General features: G+C 41.5%; 1 protein-coding gene and 1 long non-coding RNA gene across 3 annotated transcripts; one reads left to right on the top strand and one right to left on the bottom strand.

The window, feature by feature from the left end:
* Nucleotides 1–1,311: 1,311 nt before the first annotated feature.
* LOC129640428 (RNA-binding motif protein, X-linked 2-like) lies at nt 1,312–20,547 on the bottom strand. Of its 2 annotated transcripts, none has more exons than XM_055565783.1 (6): nt 20,311–20,547; nt 14,593–14,708; nt 13,424–13,475; nt 7,362–7,491; nt 5,567–5,744; nt 1,312–5,109 (listed from the first exon to the last, which is right to left on the bottom strand). In XM_055565783.1, the coding sequence occupies exons 1-6, from the start codon at nt 20,439–20,441 to the stop codon at nt 4,598–4,600; spliced, it is 1,119 nt and encodes a 372-aa protein (XP_055421758.1). In that variant the 5' UTR covers nt 20,442–20,547; the 3' UTR covers nt 1,312–4,597. The 2 variants fall into 2 exon arrangements, with proteins under 2 accessions (XP_055421758.1, XP_055421759.1); XM_055565784.1 differs by lacking the exon at nt 20,311–20,547 and adding an exon at nt 14,903–15,060.
* On the top strand, nt 20,033–22,363 carry LOC129640429 (uncharacterized). The gene is made up of 2 exons (XR_008708798.1): nt 20,033–20,356; nt 20,848–22,363. It is a non-coding gene; the product is annotated as an uncharacterized LOC129640429 (long non-coding RNA).
* Nucleotides 22,364–24,046: the final 1,683 nt, after the last annotated feature.

The raw sequence follows: 24,046 nt of genomic DNA, 5'->3' as shown, positions 1-24,046 counted from the left end.
CTCTGGAGACACCCCCACCCAGCTCTCAGTATGCAAAGGGGGCCATTCTTTCCAAACAAGGGCTTGCACACCCTGTGCTTGAAGATGCTAGAGGCTGCTCCTCTCACCAGTCATGCAGTGCTCCCCCCCTCCCCCCACCAGGAGCTGTGTCCAGCCTCTTTCCTGGTTACCAAACTGCTATCTAGGATTAAATTCCAGCATTACCTGGCTAGGGAAGTGCTAGGCCTACCAAAAAGCTGCAAGAATTAACTGGCAAGTACTGACAGGAGCCATGGGAACACTGGGTTTGGTTTTCAAGGGTGCTGTATCAAGAATCAGAAAATCAAGAATTCAGACTTAGAACTCAGCATATAGGATTTAGAGGGCTTCCCAAGTGGCTCAGTGGTAAAAGAATCTGGCTGCAATGCAGGAGACATAGGAGATGCAGGTTCAATCCCTGGATGGGGAAGATCCCCTGGAGGAGGGCACAGCAACCCACTCCAGTATTCTTGCCTGGAGGAGCCCACTGTCAGAGGAGCCTGGCTGGCTACAGTCTATAGGGTTGCAGACTCAGACGTGACTGAGCACACGCACACACATACATACAGAATTTAACCCCCAGGCAAGAACTGTAGGGGGTGAGCAGCTTCCACTGAGGTGGCTCACAGAGGACTGGAGAAAGTGCTAGCCACCACTAAGCAAAGTAGAAACACCTGAGCTGTCCTGGCAAAGGACCAAGGAAGGAATGAAGAGGCCAAGGGGAGTAGGTATCCTGGAGAGGAGATCACATGAGGTAAGAAACCTCACCAGAGGGTAGTATTTCATACAGGCTCCAGAGGATATCCCACTCACCGAGGCACACACTGGTGAGAGGGGCACCAGTGTCATTAGGTTCAGAGGTGGCCTCCTCTGCAGGCCAGGGATGGCAGTAAGAGATCATCACAGAGCTGGGGCCCCACAGTAATAAAAACCTAGGAAGTGCCGAAGAATTGATACTTTTGAACTGTGGTGGTGGAGAAGACTCTTGAGAGTCCCTTGGACTGCAAGGAGATCAAACCAGTCAATCCTAAAGGAAATCAATTCTGGATAGTATTGGAAGGACTGATGCTGAAGCTGAGGCTCCAATACTGTGGCCACCTGATGCAAAGAGCTGACTCATCAGAAAAGCCCCTTGATGCTGGGAAAGATTGATGGTGGGAGGAGAAGAGGGCAGCAGAGGATGAGATGGTTGGATGGCATCACTGACTCGATGGACATGAGTTTGAGCAAGCTCCAGTTGGTGATAGACAGGGAAGCCTGGTGTGCTTCAGTCCACAGGGTTGCAAAGAGTCAGACATGACTGAGTAACTGAACTGAACTGAGCGGTGCTTATCCACCAGAAGCCAGGAAGACACAAATACTAAAGCGAACCTCAAGGTCAGAAGGGCAGCCAAGCGGGCTTCACCCACATGGACTCTTGGAAATGGCACAAATGGACCATGGTGTCCTTAGAAGCAATACAGAGAGCCACCAAGGGTTATCACTCAAGATATACAAGCTGAAAAAGGCAAAAGTGGAGAAACGGGGCCGAGGGAGGTTCTCCCCAATAAAAAGTCCAAATTACTTGCTCAATTTCCAGACGTTAGCCCATCCTCAGATCTGGAAGAGGTAACTGGGTCCCTAGAAGGACGGACAATGCCATGCAATGCTTCTCCCAGCACTACCTAGTGAAGGGACCTAAAGCCACTCATTTGGGTGTATGTACACTGGGGCAAGAATAGCCAGACATGTGAATACTGTATGCAAGATATATATGGCATACATAGAGTTATATATATACATATACATACATATATGTATACCCTGTTTCTCTGAAAACACCCTAATTGATACATTACATATTCCATGGAGATGCAGTAGATCAGTGCTGCTGTTAAACACCTGAATGATGCAGACAGTGGAAGGCTCTATGGTAACTCTGCACCTATGGCCTTATGGGGATTCCTGTATGACCAGCTGAAGGAGGAAACAGCTTGAGCCTGGTTTACAGATGGGCCAGTACTCAATATCTAAGTACAAAATGAAGATGGGTAGTATCTATATAACAGCAGATATGTTCACAGGGGAGAAGGAACATTTTTCCAGTGGATAGAACAAGCAGGGCACTTGATTTGGTGTGGAAAAAGTGGCCCAAAGTGAGACCATTTATTGAATACATAAGACTCCTGGAAGTGGCCAATGGCTTGACCGTCCAATTGGGAGCCTGGAAGGAAAAGGGCTGGAAGATCAGAGACAAGGCGATCTGATGCAAAGGCTGTGGACTGACACATGGGAGCATGCAAAGTGTGAAGATTTCTGCATCATATGTTAACCACCACCAGAAAACATCTGTTATGGAAGAGGCACTGAACCACTGGCAGACACAATGACTCAGCCAGGTGCAGGGGCCTTCTTTAGTTACTACACAACTGGCATGATGGACAAGAGCAGAGTGGTCACGATGGCTGATGGAGGTCCAGCAGCAAGGATGCCTGTTTACCAAGGCTCATTTACTGTGACTCCTCTGACAGGTGACTCTTGATCAAGGGCTCACCACTGGTCTTGCTGAAATAGTCTTAGAACTCTATTTTTCCTATGTAACTTCCTTCCTTCTCTCCCTTTCTTCTCCAGAAGTTAGACATACGTCATAGTCTGACAGCTTTCCCAATCTCCGCCAGCTCCCTCCCCACTCTCCTTCATGGACATCCCAACCACCAAGCTAGGTGCACATCTCATCTAGGACCCATACAAACATAGCAGTTACTTTAACTTAGCACATTCACTATTAAAGCTCTAGTTCTCTGTTTTACAGTGTCAGAAATTCCATTTTAATAATTTGGCAGAGGTATTAAGGTTTTGTTGACTGTTCCTATCAAATTCATAAAGGATTGATTAAATAAATAAGTAGAATAAAATAAATAAGAATCTCAAAATGAGAAAGAACTACCCAGCAGACCAGACAGATATGCAATGGAGCTGACAAAGTGTTCCCACCTCACTAAGACTAGCTACTCGAAAAGCAGACTAAGCACAGAAGCAGGATGGTATACCTGGCTAGCCAAAAGACATATAGACATATACCCACATGTCTATCCATTCAGGAGTGGCAAACAAAACATGGAATATCCATACAATGGGACATTATCCATAAAAACGAATGAGGTGTCTGGAGAAGGGAATGGCTACCCACTCCAATATTCTTGCCTGGAGAATTCCATGGACAGAGGAGCCTGGAAGGCTACAGTCCATGGGATCACAAAGAGTTGGACACGACTGAGTAATATTTTCACTGATACAATATGGATGCACCTCAAAAATATTACACTAAGTGAAAGGCACCCAACACAAAAGGCCACATGTACAATTCCACTTACATGAAATGTCCAGAATAGGTAAATCTACAGGAACTGAAAGCAGATTGGTAGTTTCCAGGGATGAGGAGGGGATGGGGAGGAGCTGCTTAATGGGTATACAGGGTTTCATTTTGGGGTGATGAAAATATTTTGGAACTAGATAAGGTTGGTGGTTTTATAACACTGTCAATGTACCAAACTGCACTGAATGTTCCCTTTAAAATGATTAATTTCAAGATAAATATCATATACTAACACATATATACAGAATCTAGAAAGATGGTACTGATGAATTTGCAAGGCAGACATGGAGAAACATAGAAAACAGACTTATGGACACAGCAAGAGGGGAGGAGAGGGTGAGATGTACGGAGAGGAACATGGAAACTTCCAATAACATATGTAAAATAGATAGCCAATGGGAATTTACTGTTATGTCTCAGAGAACTCAAACAGGGGCTCTGTATCAGCCTAGAGGGTTGGGATGGGGAGGGAGATGAGAGGCTCAAGAGGGAGAGGACATATGTACACCTATGGCTGACTCATGCTGATGTTTGACAGAAAACAGAATTCTGTAAAGCAATTATCCTTAAATTAAAAAATAAATAATTTTTTTAAATGGTTAATTCCATGTGAATTTCTTCTCAATAAAATAAATAAATAAGTTATAAGGAAAAAAACGTAGACATATCAACCAAAACAAAAACAGCAAAATTGAAAAAAAAGATGTCTATAATTTCAAAAAATGGGGGGCAGATAGGCAAAATTAAGGAAGGAGCAGGCTGATGTTAAGAATCCTTATCACATTCATAGCAACCTGTCTGAACCTAGTTAAGCCACACTTCTCTGCTCAGTGGTTATAGCTGCCAACTGGAAAGGTTCTTAACATGTAGCACAAAGACTGGAATTCTAGAACTGTTTTTCCCCTTCCTGCCCATTTCATCATAAATTGGGGTCATGAATTCAATGGCCATATTTATAAACCCAGATTTAGGTACATGCTCTGGTAAGCAGCAAAAGTACCAAGTATATTCCCAGGGACAATGGATTCTGCTCAAAAATCCAGGAGATTTAGCTGTTAAAAACTACAGCTCTCTTGATGATTATTATACTCAAGGGATCAAAATAATTCATTTTCAGAGACTTTACATGTAAATATAGTAAAAGAATAACTGAATTTCATTGTATTTGAAAAATACAGCTCATTTTTAATTCTACCGTGCTGAATAGCTGAACAGGCTGTGGCATCAGTGATGCCTGCGCTCCCTGGGATTAGAGGACTCCGGGTCCCGGGAGTGCCGGGACCTTTTGTGCCGATGGGATTTATCTCGGCTCCTACTTCTACTCCTGTGACTACGCCCCTCAGAGCGCCTGTCATGCCGTCTGGAATGTATGTCTGAGCTTCGACCCCTGTCTCTCTCCCTGTGCCTGTCTTCTCTCTCTTCCCTCCTGCTTGATGACTTGTGTTCGTGCTTGGATTTCTCCTTTCTCGGCTCCCTCTCTTGGTCCTCAGTTCCACCATGGCAGGTCATCCTGACCTCAGGGGAACTGGGGTGGGACTTCCGCACCTCCCTGGACTCTGACTTCTGACCCTTCTCTGCCTTCTCTGAGTGCTTGCCACTGTGATTTTTGGAGCCAGGGTCATCCTTTTCCTTTATCATCTTGCTTCTGGGCAATGAAGAGGAGGCTGGCTGCTCTGCCTGTACCTCCTGGCCAGTCTTCTCTTTGTCTTTCTTTTTTTTCTTTTTTTCCTTTTTGTCTGGAGGAAAAGAGGGGCACGACCAATAAGAAAAAGAAGATGGAAAAGATGGAGGATATCCAAAAGGAAAGCATGCTTGGCAGCAGCGCGAAACACTCACGGTCTCTACTTCTAGAAAAGTGCCTCCAAGAATCTAAGCTGGATGTCTGTCACCCTTAATATATCAGGTTGCTGTATAAGGCAACTCCAGTTCTTAATTCTCTCTCTAAAGACCCTACCTCCAAATAGTCACATTGTTAGGTACCAGAGGGTTAGGACTTCAACATATGCATTTTGGTGGCCAGAATTTAGCCCACAGCCTTAGTCTTCTGCTGATACTTCTTCTTTCCCAGTTAAAGTAAGGTTCCCCACACCTGCTTCCTTCACACTTGAGAACTGACTACCAACTCTCAGTGAAGGCTAAGAAGAGCAAACATTAAGCCTACCCAGAATCTTCTCATAGGCCTTAACCATTTACCTTTTTTGTGTTTTTTGGTGGGTTTGTCATCTTCAGAGCCCTCAGATGAACTTGGTGGAGGAGTATGAGTCCCACAGCCCCTCTCCTGCAGCTCTCTGGTCACCTCATCCATTTCTTCTGAGTCCTCAGGAAGTCGATAGTTAGATACATGATCCACTCGGATAGTTCTTCCTTTGATCTAAGACAGACAGGCAATGCTTTAGCAGATAGCTAACTATTTGCTACCAAACACAGCCTTCTATCTATTTAAACCTAGCTGCAGAAATCCATGGTTTGAACCATTCCCATTACCCTCTTGCTAATTCTGTTTCTCAGAAAATCTCAAAAGCAGACCTGCTCAACTGATGTGTCACAGCACACATCCCTACACATTCGCTCAACCCTGGGGGCAGTCAGGTAGAGCCTGGGGCAGCTGGAGATCCTGGGAGCCTCAACAGTTTATCCCAGAGTTCTATATAAATATCTCCATGTTATTAGTGTGCCATGAAGTGCAAAGACCCTGCGAAGTACCGCCCCAAAGCATAAGCAGCATGGAAAACTGCACGAGTTTAGATGCACAAACATGAATTACCTTCCACCTGTAACATTAATTTACAGTGAAACACACTATTAAAAAGCCTGGAAGCTAAAGGGAATTCCTAATTCAGCTCAATGCTACAGCTGCTTTCTCAACACAACTGGATGAGGCCAAAGCAGAACAATAGCTGGGAGGGGATAAAGAATCTAGAAAGGGACTACTTTCTTTTCTCTTAAGCCCTCACTCCTTGCTCCACCCCCACCATACTGGAACCACTGACTCATGCTGATACTATCAGTGCGAATCACAACTCTCCAGGCGAACAACAAAAAATTAAACCCTCACTTAAAACAAAAACATTCAGGCAGATACAGACTTATTCTATAGGCAATGCCATCAGAAATGTGAAATGTCTAGCTTTTACTGTTCCATTCAAGAGCAAGTTTTTACTCTTACCCCTAAGCCTGAGTACTTTCACCTATGCCATTCCACCATAAAAGGTGGAATAAAGTCACCTTTTATGGTGACTCCCTTTCACTGCTGGTGCAATCAGTGACAAATTATCCAAGTCAAGAGTCACCCCTCCAACCTGTGACAGTGCTCATTCAATGGCAGTGCTTTTCCTAAATGAGCACAGGGAGCATGTGGAGCATAAATAACCCTGACTTGCCCCATCCCCTTTTCATCTCTCACTCTCATGTCATCACTCACCCTGTCTCACTTACAAGGGTGGAGGAGAGAGAATAGAGGACAGAAAACTTCAGAATGAGTTACTTTCATAGAATTTGTCATCAGATTTTAACTAGAGAATTTTCAGGGCCCAGTACTGCTAAGTCAATGGAGACATATGAGAGACATACATGGCTAGGTCCTCAGCCATGAAACCATGATAGAACCCCAAATTCCCTGATACAGGACAGGATTAAACAGCAGTGTTTGCTAGTCTCTTTGCTCTCCAATATAGCAGAAATGAGAGTGGAGTGTGAGGAAGAAAAGGTGAAAAACAGATGCCTGGTTGGGTGCAAGATGAAGGGGAGTGGGGGGTCATGGTACCTATGCTCCTGAGGACATAGCTTGCAAAGAGATGGGGAAAAGAAACACATGTTGACAGGGTCATGAGCCAACAGAACTATTTCCTGGGGTCATTTTCCAGTCAGTATGGCCCCACACCTCTGCAACCCAGCTGACCAGTACTGCCCTTGAGCCTGTAGTCATCAGCTGGGAAATGAAACTGAGATCCTACACAATGGAAACGTTCTGCTCAGTAAGCACACTCACCTTTATTCCATTAAAATTGTCAACAGCCAGAACTGTGCTCCTCTGGTCTTCATAGCAGAGGAAACAGAATCCTTTGGATTTCCCAGTCTTCTTGTCCCGTACCAGATTAATGTTAACAATCTCTCCATATCTATTTAATTTATAAAAGAGTAAGACACTATTGATTTAAAATGTAAAAACTTTCAGATTGGATGACAAAACAAAATTCAAATAATATAATCTGTACAGGAGACACACTGAGAACAAGATGACAAAGAAAGGTTAAAAATTAAAAGTTAGAAAAAGATATATCAAGAACACCTAATTTAAAAAATGGGTGGTAGTATTAAGATCAAAGATGAATTCAAGGCCAACCAAAAATAAACATTTAAATGTGACTAAGAGGGCTCTTTTCCACAGAAAAAGGTCCTAATACATAAGTCATGAAATTTTATACATAAATCAACACATCCAAAATTTTAATTAAAAATACAGAGCAAATAAGAGTGAAAGTTATTAGAGATTTTAACACACCACTTTGAGTTCACAACACATAAAATTGAGAAAAATAAGTCAGAGGAATTAATATAAAATTATATAACTACAAACAAACATATACTTAATAATATAACAAATACATTGTTAAAAATATTAACATCAGACTAGTAGATATACAGATATATTTGATTGTACAAAAAGTTTCTTCTCAAGAATCCATGAAACACATATTAATAGTAATGATAACCCTGTATGCGAGACAGCAAAAGAGACACAGATGTGTAGAACAGTCTTTTGGACTCTGTGGGGGTGGGGGCGGGGGATGAGTTGGGAGAAAGGCATTGAAACATGTATAATACATGTAAGAAACGAAATCACCAGTCCAGGTTTGATGCACGATATAGGATGCTTGGGGCTGGTGCACTGGGATGACCCAGAGGGATGGTATGGGGAGGGAGGTGGGAGGGGGGGTTCAGGATTGGGAACACGTGTACACCCATGGAGGATTCATGTTGATATATGGCAAAACCAATACAATACTGTAAAGTAATTAGCCCCTAATTAAAATAAATAAATTAAAAAAAAAAAACTGACTGTAGACTAGATCTCAAAGTAAACCTCAATCATCTCCAAAAACAGCACAGACCATGTTTTCCAATCATAATGTGAAACAGCTGGGAACAATAATTTCAAAACAAAAAATGCCCTAACTAGAACTTGAAACCTATTCTCCAGGCTAACTACTGGATGAAAGAGAAAGTGAAATAAAATAATCATGGTAGACTATTTAGAAAACAACAAAAATGGGAATATATACCAAAACTTAGTGTCTGTGTGTGTTAGTCACTCAGTCTTGTCCGACTCTTTGTGACCCCGTGCACTATAGTCCGCCAGGCTCCTCTGTCCATGGAATTATCCAGGCAAGAATACTGGAGTGGGTTGCCATTTCCTTCTCCAGGGGATCTTCCTGAACCAGGGATCGAACTCAGGTCTCCTGCATTGCAGGCAGATGTTTTACTGTCTGAGCTACTAGGGAACCCCACCAAAACTTACAGGATGTGGCTAAAACCACACTCAGGAAAATCTGTAACATTAAAGAATTTTATTGTTTAAAAGGAAAGGGGAATTCCCTGGCAGTCACAGTGGTCAGGACTTGGTGCTTTCACTGCCAGGGTCCAGGTTCAAACCCTGGTCAGGGAACTAAGATCCCACAAGCCACTGGGGAGCTGGGGGGGAGAGTAAATCTAAGGAAGGTAGGTGGAAGTTAATAAAGACATAATTTAATGAAAAAGAAAATAGAAAAAAATTCTACCTTACTCACTATATAAAAATTATTCCAGAAAAGTTAAAGCTTCATAGATTTAAAACTACAGTCAGAAAAATACAACAGTAACTGATGGAAATGTTATAGCATGATCACATACATATACTGCAGCCCAAAATCTAGCATCTTACTTAAAAGAAAACACTAGAAATGATTCAACTATGGTATTTAGCTATTTAACACTATTTAATATTGTAGGTATTGGCCCATGCAATTAGACAGGAGAAAACAGATACAAAAAAAGAGTAAATATATGTGTATGTATAACTGACTCATTTTGTTGCACAGTAGAAACTAATACAACACTGTAAATCAACTATACTCTTAATTTTAAAAATTAATTAAAAAATGAAAAAGTAAAGCTATCTCTGTATGAAGATTATATATGATGATATATATAGAAAACCCAAGAGAAGCAATGATAAACAATGATAAAAACAAACAATATAACAAATCTGTAGGATAACAGGATATAAAGACAACAAAAATAAACCACCCTCTTACAAACAATAATCATAAGATATAAGGAAAGAGGAGCCCCATTTGTAACAGCAACAACAAAAAGGTAAAATACTTAGAAATAAATTTAACAACAAGCAATGTACAAGGTCTATGCAAAGAAAACTCTTAAAACCTACTGAAAGACACAAACACAGTTGCAATAAAGACATTTCTTCTTCTTGCATAAGATGACTCAACATTATAAAGATATCAAAATCACCTCCCAAGTTAATACTTCTGTATAAGGGTGACACTCCAATTTGCTGGGGGAAAATATGGAGTTTTAAATAAATGCTGTTGGGACAACTAGATAGCCATTTGAAAAAATATGAAATTGGGTCCATATCTCACACTACACATCAGAATAACTCTAAATGGATCAGAGACTTCAATGCATAAAATTGAAACCATACAAGTATTAGAAGAGAACGTGGATGGGTGGGGAGAAATACTTTCTAATTATGACTCAAATCCAGAAGCAATAAAAGACTGATAAATTTGACCACTGCTGCTGCTAAGTTGCTTCAGTCATGTCCAACTCTGTGTGACCCCATAGACGGCAGCCCACCAGGCTCCACCATTCCTGGGATTCTCCAGGCAAGAACACTGGAGTGGGTTGCCATTTCCTTCTCCAATGCATGAAAGCAAAAAGTGAAAGTGAAATCGCTCAGTCGTATCTGACTCTCAGCGACCCCATGGACTGCAGCCTACCAGGCTCCTCCATCCATGGGATTCTCCAGGCAAGAGTCCTGGAGTAGGGTGCCATTTCCTTCTCCAGCAATTAGAGGACAGACTATACAGGGACAGCATGAGGGAGTTTGGGGGATGATAGAATTGTCTTTCATCCTAATTGTGAGGGTGATTACACAAATCTATTCAAGTATTAAAAAAATCTCATAGGACTGTACATCCCCTAAAAAGTCAATGTTACCATAAGATCATTTAAACATATGAATAAATGAACGCATAAAAATTTAAAAATAATAATTTTGCAAAGAAAAAAAATCACAATAAACAAAGTCAAATGACAAACTATGAGAAAACGTCTGCAATTTACATCACAGATTAAGGCTAGAAAGCCATTTTTTTTTTCCTTTTGCTATAAAGGACATTATCAGGACAACTGGAAGTCAAATAAAGTCTATGGATTAGATAACAGTGTAACAGTGTTGATTTCCTGAATTTGATCACTATCCTGAAGTTAAATGTCCCAGTATTTTGGGAAATACACACTGAAGAACTTAGGGGTAAATGTGCATCATGTCTGCAATTTACCCCCAAGTGGTTCAGAAAAAAAAAAATATATAATAATATGCATATAGGTGGAAAGAAATAATAAAGCAAATGTGATAAAATGCTAACATCTGGGGACTCTGAGTAAAAGGGATATAGGTATCCTTCATTCTATTTCATAACTTTCCTGTTTTAATCCAGAAATTATTTCAAGTATTTCAAAATAAAAAGTAAAAGAAAAAAGAATACAGGAGCTGGCTTGACAGGATAACTACAGACCAAACTGGGACAGTTTGAGCATCAAGAAATAATAATAATGGCAATGCAGTATAACACACCAAATTAAAAAGATAAGTCCACAGCAATACAATACATGTTAAAGTGTTAAAAGCAATAAGTTAATACGCTTAATACATGAAGGGCTCTTGTAAAATCAGTAAGAAAATGAGGAACACACTAACAGGGAAAAAATAGGCAAATGATCTTAATAGACAATTTAGAAAGAAAAAGAATAAGGGCCTATAAATCTATGAAGAGATGTTCAACCTCCCTGATGATGAAATAAAGGCAAAGTCAAATAATAATGAGAAGTCATATGGCAATATTTTCTTAAAATAACCATTACTGATTAGGATTCAGGAAAATGAGCATTCCAGTCAGAGTGAAAACCAATACAACCTTTTCAGAGAGTAATTTGACAATGTTTACTTTTGAACTGTCGTGTTGGAGAAGGCTCTTGAGAGTCCCTTGAACTGCAAGGAGATCCAACCAGTCCATTCTAAAGGAGATCAGTCCTGGGTGTTCTTTGGAAGGAATGATGCTAAAGCTGAAACTCCAGTACTTTGGCCACCTCATGCGAAGAGTTGACTCATTGGAAAAGACTCTGATGCTGGGAGGGATTGGGGGCAGGAGGAAAAGGGGACGACAGAGGATGAGATGGCTGGATGGCATCACTGACTCGATGGACGTGAGTTTGAGTGAACTCCGGGAGTTGGTGATGGACAGGGAGGCCTGGCGTACTGCAATTCATGGGGTCGCAAAGAGTCGGACACAACTGAGCGAATGAACTGAACTGAAAAATTAATTTCATGAAGGAAACCATCAGGGAGGCATACAAAGATGTATATATCACAATGTACACTGCAGTATAATTCATAACAGCAAAATATTGGAAATAATGCCCAACATTGAAAAGAAGACAATAAATACATAAAGATGTTAACATTTTTTCCTTAAAGAACATTCTTATTTTATTCTTCGTACTTTTTTCTTTTTCCCAAATGTTCTACAACAACTATACATTACTCTGATGATCAGAAAAAATATTTTTTGAAAGCCACTGTTATCAGTGACATAGGCAATCTTCATGGAGAGCAATGTGTGGAGCCAAAACAGAGAACTGGAATAAACACACACACTAGTGATCATCACTCAATGCAAATAAGACAAAAACAGCTCCCAGGTGGAAGACTGGACGAGGCAGAGCTACCACAAAGGTGTGGAAGTTACAGGCTGTACCTACTGTGAACTTCCCAATACCCAAGAGTTGGAAAAAGCAGTCTCATGCCCTGTCAGGGCCCTCTACCATGGCCTTTTTCTTGCCCAATTTCTTTCCCATGGCCTTCTGTCCTATATATGGCCCAACCAATCAGCCAGGGACCTCTGCCCACTGGATGGTCCAACCACTCCCTGCCATGGCAATGCCTCTGCCAGGGTGTGCTAGCCACTGTCTGCTTGCCCAACCTCTTTTGTCATGGTTCTCTGCCTGAGGACTCCACAGTCCAGGGGTCATGGCTCTCTGCTGCTCTGAGCTGCCAAGGCCTTCTGGCACCTATGGACTAACTACTCTGTGTAGCTTTGCAGTTGTACCCAAACCCTCTCCTACCAGCTGCCACTACTAGTGCTGCTGCCATCATCCCATAGCAGAATGAAGAATATAAGATTCTCCTATTCATTCTTATCCCTCATCAGCCTGTGATTCTCAGTCTCCAGTTAAAGAGACTGGCTCTGCTCACTAACCTTACACTCAACTAGAAACAAAAACAAAAAAAAAACTACTGCCTAAAACTTTTGCTTTTTTCCCAGTTTCTCTGTGCTTTGCCCTAATCCTACAGTGCCACACAGGTGTGGGCCCAGAATGGCCCCATGATCATGAGTTACCCCTAGTTTACAGGAGCCCGAGGAGATGGGCCAACAGAGTACCTTCCTAGGAGTTCCAGTCTGTTCCAGTGTAGGCTTCAGTGAAAAGACAATAAAAATAGACCAGAATCTCCAAGACAGGCTCCTATATCAACCAACTTCTTGGATTTGGCACATTGGAGAGATCCAGAACCATGTCCTGGGACTGATCTAGACCAGAACAGAAGCTTCAGGCCTCCCCATGTGGGAGGCCAGTTAGTCTAGAGTTAAAATAAATGGGCTTTTGTAATGCCATAAAATACATTACAGAAGCAAACTACTCTGATGACCTAGAAGGTAAGAAATAAAAAAGTGACTTACTGAAAAGAAGAAAAAAAAGATGACTTACTGTGAGAACACACAAATGATGTCCCCTTCAGTCAGTTCATAAGGAAGTCCCCCTCGAAAAGAAAAACACATTTCAGTTCAGCAAACACTTAACGAGTGTCTACTATGTACGATGCATGCACTAGGCCAGGCACTGGGATGCAAATCAGAATAAGCAACAGGGCCTTCCCTCAAAGAACCTAGTCTAATGCAATGACAGAAGCACAAAGAAAATGCAGCAGTAATACAGAAAAAGGAGTGATTAACTTTGAGTGGAAAAGCTGGGGTCACCCCTAACCAAACTAACCCCCCTCACACCCAAAATCTTCTGGACAAAGCAGATAGTTTCCAGCACAAAACTTGGCTTCCAAAAACATATCTTGAACTCATGTGCTCTCTATCTGCAAATTCACAGCTAAGGTCCAAAATCAGTTTAAATATGCAAATATTAACCCCACCTCACAAAGACTAAGGATTATAAAGTCAATTGTTAAACATTTCATAGGAAATAAATTTCCCTGCAAATGTTTCCTTCCTCATGAACAGAATGGGGATATTACAGTTCTAACTTCACAGAATTGTTATAATAGTTAAATAAATGAAAATAAAATGCTTAACACAATGTCTGGTGCAATAACCTCTTTGAATAAATTGTCAAATTACCGCATATGACACAAAGTGAATAGAGATTGTGATACGGCCGAGGATAGAAGGCAGGAGATAATTAGATGAGGAAAATAAACTCTGAGGGAAGGAGAATGAGGAGGGGAGGGAGTTGGCAGTAATATGAGATAGGGACTAAGACCATGAGTTCTAGAGTGCCATAGTTCTGGGTGTTCCACTTCCTAAGCTATGTGACCTTAAGTCATTAACTTCTCTGCACCTGTTTCTTTAGTTGTATAAATGGGGAGGGACAGGGGGATGATAATAACTGTCTCTGAGAAATCAAGTGGCACGATTCTCAGCACAGTGAACGGCTGGCAGTACCTATTATGAGCACTGACTTGGCAGAGAGAGCAAACTAGAAATGGGGAGAAAACAGACAAGGAAAACGTATTTACAGAGAGACAGCGGAAGGGAATAAATGTGGGTGGTGAATGTCGGGAGGAATGAAAGGCGGGAACGCTGAAATGTTAGGAAGCAGGGCAGGAGAGAAGGAGGAGCCCTACGAGAGGAAAACGTGGGCCTCACCCAGGAAGATCCAAGCGCTGTCCTTGTACTCGTTGTGCCAAGACACCTTCTCCGCCACTCCCAGTTGGACCTCACGATCATTCAGCTCATTAATCAGCTTCACTTTAGTTAAAGGGCTAAACCGGAAGGAAAAGCGGACATGTAAGCGCGCCCCGGCCTGAGGTAAAACAGAACAAAACCGACTAATTTTCTAGACTCCCCGCCTCTCCCGCCCGTCAGCCCCGCAGATGCTCTACCACCTCAGCCCCAGTGGGCTGCCCCCGGGCACCAGTTCCCCCGACCCCTCCTCGAAGGAGAGTTGAGGCCTTACTTCATCTCCGCCGGTTGGGGCTCAGAACCTAGGAAGCAACTTCCCGGAGAAGCCACAAGATGCATGCGCGGTCCCGGCGCCTCGCGCCCATTGGTTGCCGCGGAGCTTGTGCCGCCCCGGAAGAGCGCTGGCGCGCCGGGAGCCTAGCGCCTGAGCACTAGAGCTAGAAGAGGCTGTCCTTGTTCGGCGGAACTCGCTCTTTATTTTTTATTTTTTTAATTTTATTTTTAAACTTTACATAATTGTATTAGTTTTGCCAAATATCAAAATGAATCCGCCACAGGTATACATGTGTTCCCCATCCTGAACCCTCCTCCCTCCTCCCTCCCCATACCATCCCTCTGGGTCGTCCCAGTGCACCAGCCCCAAGCATCCAGTATCGTGCATCGAACCTGGACTGGCAACTCGTTTCATACATGATATTTTACATGTTTCAATGCCATTCTCCCAAATCTTCCCACCCTCTCCCTCTCCCACAGAGTCCATAAGACTGTTCTATACATCAGTGTCTCTTTTGCTGTCTCGTACACAGGGTTATTGTTACCATCTTTCTAAATTCCATATATATGCATTAGTATACTGTATTGGTGTTTTTCTTTCTGGCTTACTTCACTCTGTATAATAGGCTCCAGTTTCATCCACCTCATTAGAACTAATTCAAATGTATTCTTTTTAATGGCTGAGTAATACTCCATTGTGTATATGTACCACAGCTTTCTTATCCATTCATCTGCTGATGGACATCTAGGTTGCTTCCATGTCCTGGCTATTATAAACAGCGCTGCGATGAACATTGGGGTACACGTCTCTTTAATCAGAGAGTTTTTCTCTGGTCCATTCGTACGTTCCTTTGAAAAATTGGGGAAGGGTGTGAGCCTGGTCTGTTCCAGGACTCCTAGCTCCTGGACGACACCTGGCATTGATTAGGTTAACTACAAATGTTTGCTGAATTAAGACTGAAAAAGTGCCTGATACGGCGACTTAAGTCGTAGCCTTCGTCCCAGTCAAATTCCACCTCCATCCTTCACTCCCAGTCTGTAACTCACACGTGCACCCCCAACAAAGCATCCTTGTTCAAGAGTGACGGCAGAAAAATAAAGAAGATATCTGAGAGGGTGAATCTTTTTTTTTCTCTCTCAAATCCCAATGCAGAGGCAACTGACAAGTATACCGCCGTAGGCTGAATTGCATACCCAGATTTGTGTGAAAAGCTGCTACCCCTTTTCCACAGTCTCCTACGGAGGTAGAAATTCATATTGTTAAATTAATAGCTAACGGTTGAGCAGACAATACTAAATTGTGTGCTAATCAATTTATATGCATTGGCTTTCTATCCTCACAACAGCCCTGTGATGTCTGTGATACAATTATTCTCTCCATTTTATAGAAGAAACTGAGGTTCAAAGGAGTTAAATATTAATGGTTTGAAATGTACTCTGTCTACCCATCAGGTCTGGTTGATTTATGAATCCATACTGAGCATCTATATATGTTCTGTACAGCAAGTCTGTAGACAGAATTGTAAGGTTGGGTTCTTTGCCTTCAAAGAGCTGATAATATCATTGAACATACAGGACATATCTGCTTTATAGATTTCACTCCAGAAATAATCAGGAACCTATAGAAGAGGTGGTGACAATAAACCATATTGAGGATTTAAATCCATCTTGCACATGTTCACATCAGTATCTGGTCTTAGACCATGCATGGTCTAAAAGTGAAATTCCAGAGCTGTGTATTTCTCTGTGTAGGCCTAGCTAAGAACCCCTGAAACTAGGCACTTCGTAAAAGTACTTTGATGATGACGGTGATGATGACAACTACCCTCAATAGTTCACCATGTACCCAATGTCTTGCTAAGAAGCAGAACAGAATCTGCCCATAAATGACAGTTTCTCTTCATTCATTCTGTGTCTCTTCCCTTCCCCGACTCCAACCCAGCTATTCATTAACTTGGTAGAATTACATTGGCAATGAAAACTAAACAGTGACAGAGTGCATAAGGGTTTTATCTGCTCCTAGAAACCTTAGGTTGCCTAGTTGTAGGGTTGAAGTAGTCACTGCAAAGTGGTAAACTAGCTTGCAGCATTATCTGGCTGAATTCTTCCAGCAATTATGAAATGAGAGAATTGGAGCAATACCTAGGCCTTGGTCATCAGAGTTCAAAAGGAAGCTGAAGCAAAAGAGGAGAGTAAGACCAACCAAATAATAGACACCTGGGATGGCAAACTCTAGTCCTCCTCTCAGACATTAAATTCAGAGGGTACTCTGGATTCTCATCCCCTTTCCACTCAGACTTATGGAAATCTCTAGGCATCATCTTACCTACCAATTTCTACCAATTGGAAGTACATCCATGGAGATGTCCTAGGCAAACTGGGAAGGTTTTCAGCTCTCCCAGCTTCTACTTCTTTCTTCACCAATAACATTCATTTAGCACCCATTGTATGCAGAGCTCATTTCTAGGTTCAGTGGGTAATGCTAAGGAAACTGACGGCAGTCCCCACGTTCAAGGAAAGGCTCAACAATATGGCTAGTCAAATTCATTTCTCCACTTCTGACCACCACACTACATCCTCAAACACTTTCCCTCCTGACTTCTCTGTTTCAGGGAATGTTATCACCATTTTCCTGGTTGCCCATGTTCAAAAACAGGGATGTCATGCTTGTATTCCCTATTCCTATTTACCCAAAGATATCTATCCAATCACCAATTCCTAATAATTGCACCACTTCAGTGTCTGTCAAACACATCCTGTCTACTCTCAGTGATGTTCTGAGTCATCATCACATACCTCCTAGGTCTTTCAGTACTCTTATAACTGCCCCAGCCCCTATTCTTCAGTCTTTTCTCCAACTGCTTCCCTGCCCCATGAAGCCTCAGTTTCAGCCAGGCTCCACTTCTATCTGTTATCTCAAGGGCCCCTTTCATTATCCAACCTAGATAGCTCTTCTGAGAGATCCATATATCCCTGCGCCACTCACCTGTCTCTGACTGAAACCTGTCCAAGCTCCAAACTCCAATCAAGGCATTTCTCGTTCAGGAAACTTTTCCTGACCTTACCAGCCTGCAGTGATGGCCCCCGCTTCTGAACTCTGCAGTTCTTCACAGCTCATTTATGTTCTCCCTTTAGAAAGACTGTGAGGTCCTAGAAGGTAAAGACTGCATCTTTAAGCTCTCAGTACCTCAAATCTCAAATACATAGCAAGTACACAATACAATTATTGGTTAATGAAACTGAAAATACAGCTATGGTTACCTTTATGGAAACAGATGAGGGTAAAGGGAAAGAGGCTTTTATTTTCTCTTTGTCCCTTTCTACACCGTTATCATTTTCTTACCTTTATCCAGGTATCTTTTCTTTATCACATTTTTATTGTCATGTTACCTTGGCAGAAAGAGCATGACCTTAAAGAGCATGACTGATGCCACACAGTTAGCAATGGCTGTTTCCAGATGGTAGACACAGAGGGAATTTTTCTGTGGTGTTCTGTTTTCCAAATGTCTTATGTTGAATATGCATTATTTTTGTAATCAGAAAGAAGTTATTAAAAGAATATTTAAATGTGGAAGCAAAAAAAGTTATCAGATTGTACAGTATAACAGAGGTTCTAAGTATAAATTGTAGGGTTTCCATCTTCAACCTTGTAGCAACCATCTAGCCCTTCTCTCCCTGGGTGTACCTATTTTCAGATTAAACGTCTCCTCCCTTTTTTCCTGTTTTCTTCTTATCTGTGGTAGGTTAGGAACCATATGTTTAAGCCTATAAATAACTTAAAATAAGAAACAATTGAGTAAAGACCTGAAAGTTAAAACAGACAAAATCACTAATTTATGACTCAAATTTTTACACCCAATTCTGTAACCTTCATATCCACTCAATTTCATGTCATACCTAAAAAAAGGCAAAAACTTTAACCTGGCATTCAGAGATCTTCATATTTTAGCCAAAGACCTCATTTCTAATTTTTCTCACTTCCACCACACTTCACACACCCTATGTAAGCCTAACTAAACTCCATGTGCTTCCTTCTACATCCATAAACCCAAATACTACCCATTCTTCAAGTCCTGGCTCAAATGCTATCTCCTCCATTAAGCCCTCCTGGATTGCTCTCACTCCCTTCCCATAGATGAATGACTTCTCCCTTCTTTGAGCTCCCAATAACCCTTTATCTTCACCTCCAAAGTAAGACTTAAGCACTGTCTACCTTGTAGTATGACCATGTACTTGTCATCCTCTGTACGAGGACCACATCTGATTCATTCACTCATTTACTCAGCAAATATTTATGGAGCGTCTACTACATGCTCACAACTATTCCAGGCATGGATGATGCAACAGTAAACAATCAGAGAATATTCCTTGACCTTATTGAGTTTGTTTTGTTTAGTGAGGGGGTTTCTCTTAGGTCGTGAGAGAAAGTCACTAAGTTGTGTCTGACTCTTTGCGATCCCATCGACTATGCAGTCCATGGAATTCTCCAGGCCAGAATACTGGAGTGGGTAGCCTTTCCCTTCTCCAAGGGATCTTCCTAACCCAGAGATCAAACCCAGGTCTCCCGCATTGCAGGTGGATTCTTTACCAGCTGAGCCACAAAGGAAGCCCAAGAATACTGGAATGGGTAGCCTATTCCTTTTCCAGTGGATCTTCCCAACCCAGGAATCGAACTGGGGTCTCCTGCATTGCAAGCAGATTCCTTACCAACTGAGCTATCAGGGAAGCCCAGGTTGGTCAGGTCAGATTGCCATAATATTGAATAAGATACCATAGACTGGGTGGCTTAACCAATAGAAATTTATTTCTCACAGTTCTGAAGGTTGGAAAGTGCAAGACTGAGGTGCTGATTGATTCATTTCCCCAGTGAGAAGTTTCTTCCTGGCTTGCAGATATCAACCATCTGACTGTGTCCCCACATGGGAGAACAGGAGAGAAGGTGGGGAGAATCAGACTCTTTGGTGTCTATTCTTGCAAGGAGACTAATCCATCATGAGGACCCCACCCTCATGACCTCAGCTAAACCTAATTACTTCCCAAAGTCCTCATCACCAAATACTATCACGTGGGTGTTCGGGCTTCAACATACAAATTTTCAGGGATACAATTCAGCCCATAGCAGGAAGTAAGTAAATTATATAGTATACAAGAAGATACTAAGTGCTAGGGGGAAAGGTAAAGAAGAGAAAGAGAATAGGGAATATGGTGGCAGTATTAAATTTTAAATAGAATGAACACTTGAGAAAACATCATTCAAGCAAAGACTTTTTAAAGATAAGGAAATGAGTTATGTGGATGACTACTACTGGTTGATGATGGAAACCCTACAATTTAGACTTAGAACTTGTGTTACTGTATAATCTGATAACTTTTGTATGCAAGTGCAAGGATCCTGAGGCAAGAGCTTACCTGAAGTAATCAAGGAGCAGCAAGGAACACAATACCAGGAGTGAAGGTGAGAGGAAAGCTGAGCTGAGAAAGATAACAGGGCCCAGATCCTGTAGGCCAATATAGACTACTGCACGGACTTTGGAGTTCATTCTGAGTGAAAAATGGAACCATCACAGGATTTTGAGCAGAGGAGAAACATAACTAACATTTTCAAAGGCTCACTCTGGATGCTAAGTGGAGAGTAGAGTATAAGTGGTAAGTGAGGAAATAGGGAGACCAGGTGGAGGCTATTGCAGTTATCCCAGTGAGAAACAAAGGTAGTTTTGAACCATGGTATTAAACTGGGAGTAATGTGAAATGGAAAGATTCCAGGTATATTTTGAAGATATAAAATAAATGAATATAGGACATAACGGAAAGAGAGGAATAAGGAATAAAGCTTCTTGGGGTAAGCAACTGGAATTTACTTCAATGGGGGAGATTGTGGAGGAGTAGATTTGAGAAGGAAGATCAGATTTGGATGTGTTAACTTTGAGATGCCTTTCTCTCTTTAAGGTAGAAATCTCAAGAAGGCAGCTGGACAAAGGAACCTGAAGGTCAGAAGAAGTCCAAGATGAGGATATACAATCGAAATTGTCACCAGCTTTTAGATGGCATTTAAAGTCTTGAAATTAAATGAGATAGCCAATGGAATGACAGAGCCCAAGAGAACTCTAAGGTTAAAAGGTCAGGAATAAAAAAAAAAAAAAAAAAGTCAGCAAGTGATACTGAAAAGGAGCATTGAAAACCAAGAGAGTGTAGCACCCTAGAAGCCAAGTGAAGAAAGAATATGAATGAAGAAAGAGTAGATGCTTCAAAACACTGCTGAGGAGTCGAGTAATATGAGAACTGACCACTGGATCTAGCAATGTGAAGGGCACTGGTGACCTTGCAGTTTCAGTAGGCATGGGTACAAAAGCCTGACTGAAGGGGGTTTAGGAAAGAATGAAAAGATGGGGCTGAAGCTGAAGGGGAAAATCAAGTCAAGAGAGGATTTTTAAAGATAGAAAAATGACAATATTATTGCCTGCTGCTGCTGAGAATAATCAAGAAGATAGGGGAAATGGTCAATAAATGAGCTTGCAAAAGGTACAAAGTGAACTAGAGAGAAGGAAGGAAAAAATGAAAAGAGAAAAGGAGAAGGGAGGCAGCAAAGTGAGAGCCAGATAGAATTAAACTTTTAAAGTTGGTTGTAGAAAAAGGTAATCGTGTCCATCAGCCTCTTTATCTTGCTTGGGGGCGACTGTAGGACACTTGAACTGGCTTAGGCAAAGGAAATTCAGAGAAATGCTACAAGGATTTATGTTATAACATCAAGAGCATGGAATCTGACTGCAAGGGTACAAGTCCTAACTTCATGATCTTGGGCAAGCTATTGAATCTCCTAAAAACAAATATCATATATTAACACATATATGTAGAATCTAGAAAAATGGTATAGATGGTCTTATTTGCAAAGTAGAAATAGACATAGAGAACAAGCATATGGACACAAAGGGAGGGAAGGGAGGATGGGATGAATTGGAAGACTGAGATGGACATATATACATTATTGATACTATATATAAAATAGATAACTAATGAAAAACTACTATATAGCTCAGGGAACTCTACTTAATGCTCTGTGGTGACGTGAATGGGAAGGAAATCTGAAAACGACATGCATAGTTATACATATAGCTGATTCACTGGTGTACAGCAGAAACTAACACAACATTGCAAAGCAAATATACTCCAATAAAAAATTTTAAAAAGCTATCCAATCTCCCCGTGCCTTAATTTCTTCATCTGTAAAATGGGGATGGTAACATCATCTTCCTCATAGGGTTTTTATAAGGCTCAAATAAATTACTTCTAGTGCTTGGAGCATGATGTACATGTGACTTATCATCATCACTCTCTCAGGAAATAAAGGCCAGGAATCCCCCTGGGCCTTAGAAACAACTGAACTTGAGCCATAGGATTAGCCTTTCATCTGCATGTCCCCTGTCTCTACTCTTACCTGCAGCATGACTTCATTCTTTCCTCTCACTACTATCACCAGTGACTCCAAAGCGTCACATTTTAACAAAGCCAGCTACCCAGAAGAGGGATAACTGAATTACTCTCTGATCTTAAATACAGAAACTCTGTAGAAAGGACTCAATGGCCAACTTGATTCAAGTGCCCAGACTGGGCAGCCATGGGACTAGTGTCATGTAATAAAACAGACACTCCTCAGGGAGCCATGAAAATGGATTGGAATCTTGCTTGGTGCCAAAGAGAATTGAAGGTGGCTGGAGAGCTAGTGAAGGGAGAGAAACTGGAGAATATGGAAAAGTGCTAGTCAGTTAGAACAATAATTGCCATACCCTCCTCTCCCCATAGTTCTCCTTGGTGCTACCATCAAAGAAAGGTGAACACAGGGAACATATGAGAATTCCCCATGGAGATTCTGCTAATAAGCAGAGGGTTCTCTGATAAAAACTGCAACCTGGGTATTAGGAGCAATGAACCTCCCATTATAGGGAGTCTCCAGGAGGCCTGCATGCATGCTAGTCACATACTTGATAAGTTGCAGCCTGGGTACTCCTACCCTAAGCTACTACATTTCAGCCAGACAATCCACCTGAAGACTGATGGCTATTTCCACCCAACTGAAGCTCATGTGTGTTCTGCACTCCTTTCCTGACCTCCTTAACTTAGGCAGTCTCTGTTACTTGCTTGAGCCCCCAAAATTCTAAAATCACAGTCTTGCCAAGATGCAAGATCATTAGAATGCTAATGCATCACAGAATCACAGAGAAAGACCAGCTGGGAGCCATGGAGTCAAGCAGAAGGCTGTTAAAGTTTGCCAGGCATAAGGAGATCAGAGCTTGTGATAGTTATAGAAACAGGAGAAAAACAGAAAGATTTGAGAGATATTCCACAAAAAAAAGTATATGAAAAAGTGGTCTCAGAAGTATAACTTAGTTATGCTTTTCAGTATAACTTAGTGTACTAAAAGAAAAGTGCAAGAGAATGTTTCAAAAATGAGGTGATAATAAAGTTCATCAGAGCTGAAAGAAAGGAGAAATACTAGATAATATAGATTTAAACAAAGTTTAAAATTGGTTGTTTTGTCATTAGTCTCAAGTAAACAAGAATGAAAATATATACTTTGAAAATTATGAAGAATTGCATACCTAGCCTCTCACACTTGATAATTTTTCCATATCTTGTCCCATTGGTTATGAAAGAATGTTGAGAAAGGTAGGGAGAATGAGGGATTGCACAGTCATTATAAGAATACATACAAAATATTATTCAGGGGTCTCCAGAGAAGCAGAACCAAGAGGAGAATATATATATATATATAAAGAGATTTATTATAAGGAATTAGTTCATGTAACCATGGAGGCTGAGAAGTCCCACAATTTGTGGTCAGCAAACTGGAGAGCCAAGGAAGCCAGTAGTGTAGTTCCAGTCTGAAAACTAACAGGCTTGAGACCCAGAAAGAGCTAATGTTTCCATTTAAGTCCAAAGACAGGAGGAAAAATTCAACGTCCCAGTTCAAAGGCAGTCAGGCAGGATGAATTGTCTCTTACTTGCAGGAGAGTCAGCCTTTTTTTCTATTCAAACCTTTAACTGATTAGATGGGCCCCACTCATGTTAGGGAGGGTAATCTGCTTTACTCAGCCTGCTAATTCAAATATTAATCTCATTCAGAAACGCTCTCACAGACACACCCAGAATT

The sequence above is a fragment of the Bubalus kerabau genome, chromosome X (assembly GCF_029407905.1).
Source record: "Bubalus kerabau isolate K-KA32 ecotype Philippines breed swamp buffalo chromosome X, PCC_UOA_SB_1v2, whole genome shotgun sequence".
NCBI classification, from domain to species: domain Eukaryota; kingdom Metazoa; phylum Chordata; class Mammalia; order Artiodactyla; family Bovidae; genus Bubalus; species Bubalus kerabau.
Note: the sequence above shows the minus strand (reverse complement) of the source record. Positions and strands in the feature narration are given on the sequence as shown.